This window comes from Sitophilus oryzae, unplaced genomic scaffold (assembly GCF_002938485.1).
Source record: "Sitophilus oryzae breed Bouriz unplaced genomic scaffold, Soryzae_2.0 scaffold_808_pilon_pilon, whole genome shotgun sequence".
NCBI classification, from domain to species: domain Eukaryota; kingdom Metazoa; phylum Arthropoda; class Insecta; order Coleoptera; family Curculionidae; genus Sitophilus; species Sitophilus oryzae.
Window position 1 is genome coordinate 3,590,380 of NW_022147426.1, and position 15,359 is coordinate 3,605,738.

Below are 15,359 nucleotides of genomic sequence, written 5' to 3' on the forward strand. Positions count from 1 at the left end.
TTCTACGATTAAAGTAAAGGTAAATTTGATTAAGATTTATTATACTTAAACCTTACCGTTTTTGAAATATTTTCAATTTTGTGAAATTGCAGTAAAAATTTTAAGGCTTCATTTCTCCAAGGGTATCAAAGTTTTTAATACTAAATATTTACTGAAGTTTATATACTGATCAGTTATTGTGTTGCAATAATAAAAATAATACTACCTTATACAGAGTGTCTAAAAATTTATTTTAAATAATTATTAGCTTCAAACGGCAATAACTTGTTTAATTTAAATAGAACACCCTGTATATTTTACGAGAATCAGATGCACAATTTAATTGTCTATCAAATTATATTATATCATTTTCTACCTATCTCTTTAAGTTTCCGTAGAAAATGCATTTTCTTGTAATTTAGAACTTATTTATCAATATACCCATGGACTATTGACATTTTAGATTATTTTTAAAGATGCACCAAATTTTTAAAGAGTACAGATACTAATATTGTCGATATAATTCGTTTATTTCAATAAAAAATAAAAGAAAAACTGTTTAAATATTTGTTAAAGAGGACCAATTAATATGATTCCAATATTCAAACTACATTAACTGACTGTTTGCGTTGATTAATAATAATTGCTCCAAATACTAAAAAACTGAATTTTGTATGGGCATTAGACAGTGTGATAAAAAGTAACACCTTAAAAATGATATTTCATTTTTTAATAAATGCTATTTATAACAACAAAGACTTTAATTTGATAACTTATTATTATATTGATTTCTGACTCAAAAATCCACATTTATTTATAATAATTTATTAACGAACACAATTAAGTATGTCGTTAATTAGTATATGGGCGGAAATAATGGTGTTATATTTAATTAATGGTATACTCTTTTATAAAGATTTAAATAGTTTTCTTTTTGCATACAAATGGGCTAGTAATATTATCGTTTTGTTAAAAACAAGAAGTTCAACCATATTTTTACATTTTCATTTTTAAGTTTCTCCAAAACGGTATGGAAATTTGTATAAACGGGATTAACCGTTTTAGAACAAGCGAAAATGTTTATGACGAATGCATTTTTCTCAAAATGTCAATAATAAAACAGTGTTTCGTCTTGTAAAGACAATCCGGGGACATACTGTATCTATAAAAGACAAAAAATTTTGTTAAATCCTCTATTAAATCTTCTTTTGGTGTTCTACTTTCTAGCAACCATTATTTTGTAAAATATTAAACTTATCGTACACAATCGAACAATGCCATTGATTTCGAACCATAATTTTTAATCGAAGTTCTAAACACGTTAACTCGATGCAACTGTTTCGTTCAACAGGCCTCTAAAATGTTCGAACTGCCTCAATAATCGAGCAAAACTAGGAAGAAAGCTCTATCAAGCTCCATTTAGCCATTAGCCTGCTCGCATCGACCACCAGGCTAAAGCTCGTTAAATTATTATTGGTATTTTTGAGTGTTTGAAACGTGTCGATTATTACTTACTATGATTGGATCTAGTTTTGTGGGGATTGTACCATGTAATAACGTAATATATTAAGAAATATCCCCTACTGTATTTTATTATTCTATTTCTTTTAATTAGTAAATAACAGCTGTTTTAATAAAAAAGTGACATGACGAAAATCGCCAATTTTCGTGACAATATTGTATGGAAAAAAGTCGAAAAAATGCCCATTTTTGACTATTTTTTACACATTTTCAAAGGGGTTGGCAACTTAGTAAACATAGAAATAAAATTATGAGAATTTCAGCATTTGCAGGAAATTTTATGTAAATTCAGAATATACAGGGTGGTCCGAACTGTATTCCGGAAACTTCGGCAGCATATTCTGCAGGTAAAAAGATAGAAGTTTCATTTTTATTTTGATTTTTTTCGAAATAATTTCTGAAATAACGTCAGCATTTCGATGAAAATTGGTGTCTGCGAGTTTTTTGACATGAGAAATTTGATTTTGATGTCAATATGAAGATATGACTCCTAATTGTAGAGGGCGCCACCTAGGTTTTTTTAACTTGTTTGAAGAGTAATAAATTTTTGTCCGTACCTGCATAAAACTACTGAATAAAAAAAATAAATAATTACCACGTTTTTTACGTAAAAAAAGATCTCTTGGTAAAAATCGTTGCATGTTTGGGATCGAATTTTTGGGATCGAATTTATCAATACCTGTCATAATTGACATAAATTAAACATGTTGACTAGATAGTTATTAGACTGAAATCATAAATTTGAAATGTTTTTGTGCCAAAAGTTCAACAGAAACTGTTTTATCATTATTTATTCGCAGAAAAGTTGATGATTAATTTAAAAAAAAATAAAAATTTCCCAAATTTATTATTTCAGTCAAGTAACTATACTCTGTTTTTTTTTTTCTCAGGTAAGATTTGACGGAATAAAAGCAGATGACGTCCCATACCAATCTATTTATTTTACTAAAAAAAGTTTCTAATAATTTTTAAGTTATCTATGGATGGGTTTAAATATAAATCCGCCATGCGTCGTGTCTTGTTGTTTTTAACCAGTTTTATTGGTTTATTTAAAAAATGACAGATCGTATTTCAATTTTATTGGTTTGACGGAACGATGAACGACAAACGGACGCCGATGCGTATGAACTCGCCTTTAGATTTTTGTCATTTTTGACGCTTGTCAAAGTCTTGCCAAATTATAGGTTATAATTTTGTGTCAACTTTTGTTAAATACCCTGCGTTTTGGAAGATGATGCATTTTGATTCGTATTATTACGTGTGTTTTGTGTCTTTTGAAGTCAAGTGGAGGAAAAATCGAGTGAAAATTAACTGTAGACCCAGAGCACAGTTTATGGTTAATACTCGCTGCCCAGGCAGAAAGTCTTCTACACCAATGAAGTTGCCATCGATAAAGTTTGTATACCATTTCGTCGTAGATAAGTGCATCCCGTATATGGTAGAAGGATCAAACTAAACACATACTAAAAACTGGAGTAGCTGTAAAATATCGACATCACACGATAGGTAAATAATGGATTTTAGTACTGCAGAAAAATAATGGCAAAAGGTACTGGTTTAAAAAAAATAAGATTAAAGTTAATTAATCAACCTTTAAGGTATAAAATTTGGTAGGTGTTATTATTAATAAAATAGTTTGTTTTATTTACCGATGTTGTTTTATTTATTCCTGTGGAATATTACAAATTTGTATTTGTACATAAGTTGTATTGATAAATATAATCATAAATGCGGGTAGTTTCATAAAGCTTGAAAGTAAATAATAGTTCTTTTTTATATTTTTTTGGTATGTAGTGTCTTGTTCTTGTTTGTTTTGTATTAACATATACCGTTTTTATTAAATAAATTTATTAAATAAAATAACTCGATTACATTTTTTCAGTTTTATACAGTTTTTTTCACAATATTTTGAAGCAATCACTTGTGATCTTGTCAATCAAATTTTAAATATATCCTGCTATGCGTTCCAGTTGTACCAACTTATTTCTTTGTAAAATAAAATAGACTACTTTGAAATTAAAATGACAGACACATCTATCACTGTCAAGGATCTTCTCATTGGACAGACTATATCTACTCAATGTGTTTATTTTTTGTCAATAATGACATGTATTGACTATTTATTTCCATTCTAAATATCGTGAGAACTCGTAGAAATTTTTACCAAGAGACATCTTTTACGCAAAAAGTCACGGAAATGTATATTTTTCTACTCAGTAGTTTTATACAGGTAGGAACGAAAAGTTATAACTCTTTATAACAGTTATTTATAACACATGTAGGTTGCGCCCAAGGACTGTATATATTCTAAAGGACAGTTCGATCGCGTCAAATCGCCGCTGTCGTAGTCGCCGTGGAATGCTACGTCACGCGCTGACCAGCGCTCCACAGTGCGGCGGTTGGTTATTCTAGCGGGACAAAATCTCAAGAGCAATGTTTGGGACTTAAAATCTAAGAACGTAGCAAATGGTCTGATATATAGCAACTATATGGTTAAATTTATTTATTTATTAACAACTTAATTTATTAATAAATAAATACAAGATAATAAAACTATGATATTATTCGTACATGACACACAAAAACCGTATTGTAAACTATTACCAAATACATAAAATTATGATATCAAAAAACTCTTTAGCAGTTTTTTTTAAATTAATTTGTAATCTTGTGACACCCTCTATAATTTATTTAAAAAAAATATATTTTATTTTGAAAATAATAAATAAGATAGATATTTTAATTTTAATTTTAACACTCGGTAATTGTAAATTCATATATAGTAAGTATCTAAGACAATTTTTTAAACTCAGTGCCTTTTGATGGAGTTGTTTTGTTTTTATACTATCCGATTGAAATGAATCTTTTGGGCATTCACCTGTTAAGCTTCAACTCCCTGTGACTGTGACTACCTGTGTTGGTAACTATTGGTAACTCAAAAGATCTACATCATTCAATATATCGATATTTGAAAAAAAAGTGAAAGTTTGATATCTGCAGAACAAAGGCACGAAGGATTTTAACAAATAATATACGTACATACACAAAAAGTACATACCTTTGGCAATCTTCAACATAATTTGGCTTTCTAATAAAATGTATAAGCACTTGTAAATATTTTGTTTTCGTATGATCTCTGCCTTGCTGAGCAGAAAACGACCAAATTTGGTTGATAAAAATGTATCGAAATACAAAGAATATTCATGCATTTTTGTATCAATTGGAATGTCTACTATTTATTCTTATCAGTTAACCAAACCAAACGCTTTTCTCCCGCTAAATTTATCTTCCAACGCACTGTGCGCTCGTCCGTCAAATGCAAAAATAACTGTCACTGTCTAAAATATTTAGCGCCAACTTCAACTCGATCAGTAGATGACGTAAAAAAACTGACAGTGCAGGAAGATAGGAATCGAACTATCCTTATCTCTATAGTACCCTTTGAATAAGAAGACTAAGGAAAGAGCATATCAAAAATCTTAGGTACACCGCGATGGGCCTCAAATATGGCCGACTTAAATTCCGGTTTATCAGTGTCGTTCTAATTTTATTTAAAAAATGTAAAACTATGATGTAGGGTAGACGTGGGGTAGACTCAATAATTTGTTGTTTTATTTTACGTTGTGAATAAATGTTGGTAGTTATTAAAATTGTTATAAAAATATATAATTCTAATAAAAATAGATAAGTTATAATAAGTATTTATTAACACAAACATCCGATACGCTACTGAAGCAGGTAAGTCAAATTAACGTATCTAAATTCTTTGACATCTAATCTTTGACAAGTAATAAATAAAAGCTAAAATGCAAGAAAAATATATAATTTAGTTAATTTAAGTGAATTTCATAAATGATCGGTTTACTACACGTATGTATATTATATAGTCACTTACTAGCGAAAAGGTGTTCCATTATTTCACTCAATTTTTGCCGAGATCTACCGCACGGTACACAACCAACTATTTTAGAGTCTTTTTCGATAAATCGCGATAGTGTCACTGTTAATTTAAGTTCTGCCACAATTTCTATCTAGATTTACTACCTTCATACAACTATCAGTAGTAGAATAAATAATAAATAACATAAAATAAGCTTCGTAAAGACTGACAAATCCACAAAATTTCAAATCAAATTCAAATGTGTCGAATGAATCGTCAAACAGAACTGTCAAAGATCCCCACCCTAGAGAGCTTTTATGGTGGCTTTTCCGCCCACCATGCATGAATACATGGATAGCATTATGCTCCTTCCTTAGTCTTCTTATTCAAAGATAGTACCCTTGGGTTGCGCCTCCGATGAATAGGAATCATTTTGACATCAAAATCAAATTTCTCTTGTCAACAAACTCTCAGACACCAATTTTCATCCAAATATTGACGTTACTTCAAAAATTATTTGGAAAAAATCGAAATAACAATGAAACTTCTATACCCTGTATCTCCAAAACTAAGCATTTTAGGACATACATTTCTACGAACTTTTTTACTTATTTTTATCTCCAGAATATGCTGCCGTTTCCGGAATACAGTTTGTACCACCCTGTATATACCTTTAAGGGCTTAGGTACGTTGACTTTATAAAAAAAATAATTTTTCGGAAGTTTTTCAGCTATTTTTAATGAACTTAATTTTTACTTAAGAAAAGAAAATTCACAACGAAAGTCGAAAACACGATCTATCGAAAATTTACCAACTTTACACGATCGATTTTCAAACTGGACTGGAAAAATAACAGGGAGATCGAGTGCACTAAAGTCGTTTTATTACTGCTGGCTAGAGAAAGGGACCATTCTAATTGGCTGCTCAGCAATAAAACTTGAAAGACACCTGCACACTCTCTGTTCTACGGTAAAAGTTTTTACGTGGATGCATTCAGTCGTCTTGTTAAATTTGAAAAATTGGTTGGTGGGGTACATCTATTGTCACTATGTATTGATTATACTGATATTATTTATATCATGCTACCGTCGCGTTGTTATTTTCATTAACGTTACTTGTATATGTTACAGTGAAAGTAGGAAATTCAGTGATTGTTAACATTCACTCGGAAATGCTAGCAATTAAGCATTGGACCAGTGAATGTGGCATTTTAAAGAAATTTGTCGACTTTTCCTAGTAATTTTTAATATTCACTTGTGAAAGAAACATTTACTAAAGGTTGCTAGTTAAAGTTTTTCTATTGTGTGGTGAGGTTTGGAACAAATAAAACTCTTAAGAATATTGGATCGCCATCGTCGATATCTTAAAATTACAATTGACTTCTTTAGTATATTTATTAAAAATTATAGAAAATAATAAACTTTCTAAATATTAACAGGGAAAACATAGTAAACATTTTAAAGGTACAAAACAATTTAAAAAACATTCATAAACATAAAATTACTTATTGGCACAAGGTTTTTTTAATAAAGGTCTTCATCGTGGACAAAATATAATATGCCCAAATTTTCTTCAACGGGACTTATTCGTTTTTTCAAACTCGCTACTTCAAGCACATCAAAACGTTTAATAAGTTCATAGTCACTAGTTTCCTTAATATCTTTTTCTCTCGCACGCTTAACTTTTGCTATGGCTTCGTTATATTGCAACAATAAAAAACAAGCACTATTACATTCTTGCGAGTGCCTAGTTTACCTTAATTTTTCACAGAAAATTTCTTCTATAGGGAAAATACGGCACAGCACTTTTTACAACGACAACAAAACAATTATACATAACCACAGAAAACAAAGCGAATTTACGCCAGATTTCTGTCAACATTGCCAACGTTTAGCTCAATTTAATGTTATCCTTATATTACCTATTATTCAACTTATCCTTATTTATCCTTATATTTTACAACATGTGGCAACCGCGCTAACTGAATCTGTCAAACTCACTGGTATCGTCCAGGGAATGCTAGCATTCACTATACTCTGTTTTTTTTTCAGGTAAGATTTCGACAGACGATGACAGAAGAAAAGCAGATGACGTCCCATACCAATCTATTTATTTTACTAAAAAAAGTTTCTAATAATTTTTAAGTTATCTATGGATGGGTTTAAATATAAATCCGTCATGCGTCGTGTCTTGTTGTTTTTAACCAATTTTATTGGTTTATTTAAAAAATGACAGATCGTATTTCAATTTTATTGGTTTGACGGAACGATGAACGACAAACGGACGCCGATGCGTATGAACTCGCCTTTAGATTTTTGTCATTTTTGACGCTTGTCAAAGTCTTGCCAAATTAGAGGTTATAATTTTGTGTCAACTTTTGTTAAATACCCTGCGTTTTGGAAGATAATGCATTTTGATTCGTATTATTACGTGTGTTTTGTGTCTTTTGAAGTCAAGTGGAGGAAAAATCGAGTGAAAATTAACTGTAGAGCCAGAGCACAGTTTATGGTTAATATTCGCTGCCCAGGCAGAAAGTCTTATACACCAATAAAGTTTGTATACCATTTCGTCGTAGATAAGTGCATCTCGTATGTAAAGAAGGATCAAACTAAACACATACTAAAAACTGGAGTAGCTGTAAAATATCGACATCACACGATAGGTAAATAATGGATTTTAGTACTGCAGAAAAATAATGTCAAAAGGTACTGGTTTAAAAAAATTAAGATTAAAGTTAATTAATCAACCTTTAAGGTATAAAATTTGGTAGGAGGTGTTATTATTAATAAAATAGTTTGTTTTATTTACCTATGTTGTTTTATTTATTCCTGTGGAATATTACAAATTTGTATTTGTACATAAGTTATATTGATAAATATAATCATAAATGCGGGTAGTTTCATAAAGCTTGAAAGTAAATAATAGTTCTTTTTTATATTTTTTTGGTATGTAGTCTCTTGTTCTTGTTTGTTTTGTATTAACACATACCGTTTTTATTAAATAAAATAAGTCGATAACATTTTTTCAGTTTTATACAGTTTTTTTCACAATATTTTGAAGTAATCACTTGTCATCTTGTCAATCAAATTTTAAATATTTCCTGCTATGCGTTCCAGTTGTACCAACTTATTTCTTTGTAAAATAAAATAAACTACTTTGAAATTAAAATGACAGACACATCTATCACTGTCAAGGATCTTCTCGTTGGACAGACTATAGTAAAAGTTGGTTTCAAAAATAGCTGTTAAGAATACTTTACTGCCGAATCAGTGAATGTGAGCTTTTACCAAACCAAACATACACAGGGTGGCAATTTTAACAGTAAAACTATAGGAATATCTATAAGATACCCTCCAAAAAAATATTATAATTCTCCAAAATTAATATCTACTAAATTTTAACGATTATACACTCAGATACAAAAAACGCAAACTGTATACAGGGTTGTTCACCACATATGACACGGAGTATTGTAGCTAAACGATGAGATTTTTAAAAATTATAAGTTTTGGGTTCGATGAAGGACTATTAGAGGTACAATTTAAAAATAATTTTACAAAAAAAAAATAAAATTTGTTAAAAAACTGTTTAAATATTTGTTAAAGAGGACCAATTAATATGATTCCAGTATTCAAACTACATTAACTGACTGTTTGCGTTGATTAATAATAATTGCCTGTATATTATTACATTTTTAGTTTTTACGATTAAAATAAAGGTAAATTTGCTTAAGGTTTATTATACTTAAACCTTACCGTTTTTGAAATATTTTCAATTTTGTGAAATTGCAGTAAAAATTTTAAGACTTCGTTTCTCCAAGGGCATCAAAGTTTTTAATACTAAATATTTACTGAAATTTATTTATTGATCAGTTATTGTGTTGGAATAATAAAAAATACTACCTTATACAGAGTGTCTAAAAATTTATTTTAAATAATTATTAGCTTTAAACGGCAATAACTTGTTTAATTTAAATGGAACACCCTGAATATTTTAGGAGAATCAGATGCACAATTTAATTGTCTTTCAAATTATATTATACCATTTTTTACCTATCTCTTTAAGTTTCCGTAGAAAATGCATTTTCTTGTAATTGAGAACTTATTTATCAATATACCCATGGAATATTGACATTTTAGATTATTTTGAAAGATATAATAAATTTTTAAAGGGTACAGATACTAATATTGCCGATATAATTCGTTTATTTCATTAAAAAAAATAAAAAAAAACTGTTCAAATATTATTTGTTAAAGAAGACCAATTAATATGATTCCATTATTCAAACTACATTAACTGACTGTTTGCGTTGATTAATAATAATTGCCCCAAATACTAAAAAACTGAGTTTTGTGTGTGTATTAGACAATGTAGTAAAAAGTAACACCTTAAAAATGATATTTCATTTTTTAATAAATGTTTATTTATAACAACAGAGACGTTTATTTGGATAACTTATTATTATAATGATTTCTGACTCAAATCCACATTTATTTAGAATAATTTATTAACGAACACAATTAAGTATGTAATTAATTAGTATATGGGCGGAAATAATGTTGTTATATTTAATACTCTTTTATAAAGATTTAAATAGTTTTCTTTTTGCATACAAATGGGCTAATAATATTATCGTTTTTCTAAAAACGATAATATTAGTAGCCTGTACATTTTGTACATTTGTTGCTTTAAAAACAATCTAAAATGTCAATATTCCATGGGTATATTGATAAATGAGATCTAAATTATAAGAAAATGCATTTTCTACGAAAACTTGAAGGGATAGGTAAAAAATGGTATAATACAATTTGATAGACAATTAAATTGTGAATCTGATTCTCCTAAAATATACAGGACGTTCCATTTAAATTAAAGAAGTTATTGGCGTTTAAAGCTAGAAATTATTTAAAATAAATTTTTAGACACTCTGTATAAGGTAGTATTATTTTTAGTATTGCAACACAATAACTGATCAATAAATAAACTTCAGTAAATATTTAGTATTAAAAACTTTGATACCCTTGGAGAAATGAAACCTTAAAATTTTTACTGCAATTTCACAAAATTGAAAATATTTCAAAAACGGTAAGGTTTAGGTATAATAAACCTTAATCAAATTGACCTTTATTTTAATCGTAGAAACTAAAAATGTAATAATATACAGGGTGTTCCATTTAAAAAAATACAACTTTGATATTTTTTACTTATTTGGGACACTCTGTATCTTGTAAAATTATTTTTAAATTGTACCTCTAATGGTCCTTCATCGAACCCAAAACTTTCAATTTGTAAAAATATAATCGTTTAGCTACAATACTCCGTGTCGTATGTGGTGAACAACCTTGTATAAATCTATCAACTTTAATTCAGAAGCTCAATTTTTTATAAACTTTGGTATTTTGCTTATTATACAGGGTTAATTGAAGAGTTGTTTTTTAAGCTAACTTTTAAACACACTCTGCAGTAATATTGTGAGTAATTTTTTCTAAAACATTATTTTTCTGTTAAAACCATGTCCCCTGAGCATTTTGTTTTTTGACTCATGTTAACACATGCCTCGGTTAAATTTTAAGAGCGAAATGACCTTGCCACCAACAATTTGCAATTTTTTTTTTCATTACTTCATGATATTATTTTTTTATTAAATCAGCACTGATTAGAATTCTATATTAAAATTAAAAAAAAAACTAAAAATATAACGATACAGGCTTGGTTTTAATATGGTAATACTAAAAGAACTATTAAAAAAACTGTAATAACTAACAGTCTGCAGACATCGGTTCATAATGTTAATAAGGCTTCTTCTTCAAGGACCAAGCAAATATTCATAATCGGCCATCTTCAACAAGATTAATAACTTTTGCAAAATCTTCGACACTAAGAACCATATTCAATTGTACAAAACATTAATCACCAAAACCATTTCGTCGTTATGAAGAACAACATCAAAAAGTAACGATAATTGAAAAAATTGAAAAATGTTTATGACAAGTTTATTTTGCTCCTAAAAATTAACCAAGGCACGTATTGACATGAGACAAAAAACAAAATATTCAAGAGATATGGTTCTGATTGAAAAATATTGTTTTAGGAAAATTTGCTCATGAAATTATTGCACAGGGTGTTTTTAACATAGGGTAAAAACCACTCTTTAATTAACCCTGTATAATAACTGAAATACTAAAGTTTATAATAAGCTAAGTTTATAGTGTGACCAACGGATCTATAGCTACGGGGCTAGGGGAACGCAGTTGTAAACAAAACACGCCCAATTTCATTCATAAAATAGGCAGGGGCGTACGGTGTTATATGAAAATAATGTGTATCATAAATATAATACTCAGATTAATATTTTTTTTCAAAAAACTTCATGCTGTTTGAATCGTTACTGTTGAGTTAGCAGATAAACACTAAAAGCTTTTAATAAAGCTCCCTTAAATATTTTGAATCATCTTATTATTGTGTTGTTAATATAATAGAAGAAATAATTACAGCTGGGGGTTGGAACCTTTGGTGTTACACAGCAAAATAAAACACTAAATCAGTACAATACACCAAAACACTTTTAATTTTACACTGGACGCACGTTTCGCTAACCATGTCTGCCATCAGTAGATGATCAAGACTGAGTCTTGAGGTATATTTATTTATATATCTATACTAACTATATTTTTTTCTATAATACATAATTTTAGATATAACTATTTCCAGCAAAAAAAATCTTGAAAATAGTTAACTTTGGAAACGCAAACAAAACATAATTTTATTCACCCAGTAGATCCAATATTGCCTATTACACCAAATATGGTATCGCTCCCCCAGCAGTTTTTAAAGGTTAGGTCATTGTCTACCCATATGTTTCATCCAAATAGATAATACTTGGCTATATTTTCGAATTTCGCGTATATATTTATATCTCTCTCTGCAATATAATGGGCCGCTCCATTAATATTTATCCGTTATTTTGACATTTACGCCAACAAAATTAATTTGATTTTAATAACCCCCTAAGCGTTTCCCTGCAAGAGGAAAATTCGATTTTCCTGCAATTTTTGCAAAAGCTTTCTAATTGCGGGGACGAGTTTGAATTCGAGATAAAATCTATTTATCAAATTCCTGACCACTTCGAAAAAGTCGTCGAGCTTTTCGACATCAGTCTCACGTGGTCGTTTCTTTCCAGAGCTGGATATCATTTTATCGGGGTTAGTTTTCAGCCTTTTTATTTATCTTCTGTGTGATTTTTTATAGCCGATACGCTAACTCCGGTATAAAAAAATATCCGCTCAAGTTTACGTTTAAGCGGCAACTTAAGCGAACTCTCTGTAGTTTCTTCATCGCAAACCTTATTATGAACACAAGGAAATAAACCAAATGAGATTTCATCCACGTTATTATTAACTTACCTATATAAATTAGCTATTATTTCTCTTGTCTGACGTCTCTTGATGTAGCGTCTTACTCTTAACAAATTTATTCATTTTAAAATACAAATATACGATCAAGCTTGATATTAATAATTAAAAACTACGAACGAAAAACATTATAACAAGATAACAAAACAATAAAACACAACTTAACTATCAAATATACGAACAATATAGGAATAAAGTTTAGGATAACCGGTATAAAATAATGAAATAAAGTAATAATGATCAAAAAAATGACACCGCCACTGGGTATTTCAATAGTATTCAATATTCCTACTCTTTTCAGAAGAGACCCTGAAGTTGGGGATAAAGCAAGCGAATAGGAAAGGCGTAAAAGCCATGGCAACCGCGTGGTAACAAATCCTGTGACGTACTCTCGCCAATCATGTTCGATGAATAGGCGGCCATGCGCGGCGATGCCGGTTTGCCAATGATATCGTTGAAAAATCTTCAACTTTCATAATAAGCAGATTATACAGAATGAAAGAAATAAGTTGTTAAATAAAACATATCGAACAATATGAACTACGTTAAAATTCCTTAGTAATATACGTCAGAATATATGCTAAACACATTATATATAATAAAAATATATTAAATTTATAGTTCATTTCTGGCAATTTTGCAATTTTATAGATAAACGTGGCAATGTCGATTTTTTTTTCTCGCATTCCTTCCGTAGCTTCAGATCCGCTGGTCAAACAGTACGAATTAAAGTTGATATATTTATATACAGTTTGGTAAAAAAATCAAGGAAATAGGGCTAAAAATATAATATTTTAAACTTAACCAAAAATTTTTTCCTTGTGTTTTTTTTGCATCTGAGTGTCTATTCTATTATTATTTTATGTTTTTATAGCAAAACAATTAGTATTGATTTGTAGTTCGTTACATAGCTAATTAGCTAATGCATTGCACGCTTTTCTAATCCCGATGTAGGATTTCTATTATTGGAAATGAATATTGAAACGGCCATATACGTTGATTTAAAATGCATAATACTCTTAAGCCTGGATGCACATTTAAACGATCCAAATTTGTATTATTATTATTCTAAAGCAATTACGCTAATGTTAATATACAGGCTGATCCAAATTGTATTCGGGTAACTTCGGCGGTATATTCTGCAGACAAAAATAAGTAAAAAAGTTCGTATAAACTTATGTCTCTGTAAGTTTCATTTTTATTTCAATTTTTTTATTAAACAGTATGTCCCCGAATTGCCTTTACAAGAGAAAAAACTTTTTTATTATTGACATTTGGAAAAAATGCATTTTTCATAAAAATGTTTGCTTCCTCTAAAATGGTTAATCCCGTTTGTACTTTTTTTCCATACCGTTTTAGAGAAAATTAAAAAAACACGAAAATATTGTTGATTTTTTCTTCAGTTTCATTCTTTTATAGATTGTTATTATTAATTGTGATTAACGTCATATTTTCTGCTGTTTTTAAAGTACCAGATTTTCCTATAACTATTATCGCCCTTTCCATAGCATTGAATTAAATAAATTTTGAGCTTCTATCAATAACAATCTATCAAAGAATGAAATCGAAATTATAATACCATAGAAACGCGTTTTGATCTTTAGGAAAAAATTCAATTACATTTCATGTTTCTTTTAATTTTCTCTAAAATCGTATGGAAATTTGGATAAGTATAAACGGGATTAACCATTTTAGAACAAGCAAAATTTTTTATGAAGAATGCATTTTTCTCAAAATGTCAATAATAAAAAAGTTTTTCCGCTTGTAAAGACAATCCGCGGACATACTGTAGTATCAACATAGCATAAGGGGGTCTTTTTAATGACCGATTTTTATTTTTTACATGGTAATGAATAAATTCTTAACCATAAAAGTCTTAAATAAGTGCAAATATTTTTAGAGCTGGTAGATCTCGAAAATAAACATATTTTCCTTTTACCGTTTTTCAAATAAGTCCAAAATAACTGAATTATTTTATTTTGAAAATTAAAAGAAAAATCACTTTTTGCTTAAATTTTTAGAACCGCTGGATCTTTTCTGGGTATTCTTTCTTGTAAATTTAATCTACTATGTTGCCATATTATTAAGATATTATATTTTTAACTAGAAATTCCAAATTTTCAAAAAAGCGTTTCTGGGGTCGAATTATACTACCCCTAAAAATATTTTCACTTATTTAAGACTCACCCTGTATAATATAATACGTACTTGTGTAAATTGAGCCACTGTAATTGTTTTACTTCTTTCAACGCCGGAAATGGAGTATTGTCCAGATAGTTGTAGCTGAGATCCAGAGATGTCAGGTTTTTCCAAGATGAACTGCAAAAAAATCATAACAAAACATTATTATTTCTTTGTCTGTACTAATAAGTAGTAGTGGGAACTATCGAATGAATACTATCGAAACATTCGATAGTTGCAATTCATTCGAATAATTCGATAGTTAGTAAGAAAACATTCGTTGAAAACTATTCGAATAAAAATTATCGAATAGATCCGTCATCTGCCTTGAAATATTGTATTCTAGTAATTCGGCAGCAAAAACCATTCATTTATAAAATTCATTC

At 29.1% G+C, this 15,359-nt stretch overlaps 1 protein-coding gene across 2 annotated transcripts in view; it reads right to left on the minus strand.

Moving 5' to 3' along the window:
- Positions 1 to 15,359, minus strand: part of LOC115888797 (chaoptin-like) — a 113,208-nt gene that overhangs the window by 21,623 nt on the left and 76,226 nt on the right. For both annotated transcript variants that reach the window (XM_030908638.1, XM_030908639.1), the window contains exon 4: positions 15,001 to 15,111. In XM_030908638.1, coding sequence (XP_030764498.1) covers positions 15,001 to 15,111 — 111 coding nt within the window. The remainder of the gene's footprint in view (positions 1 to 15,000; positions 15,112 to 15,359) is intronic.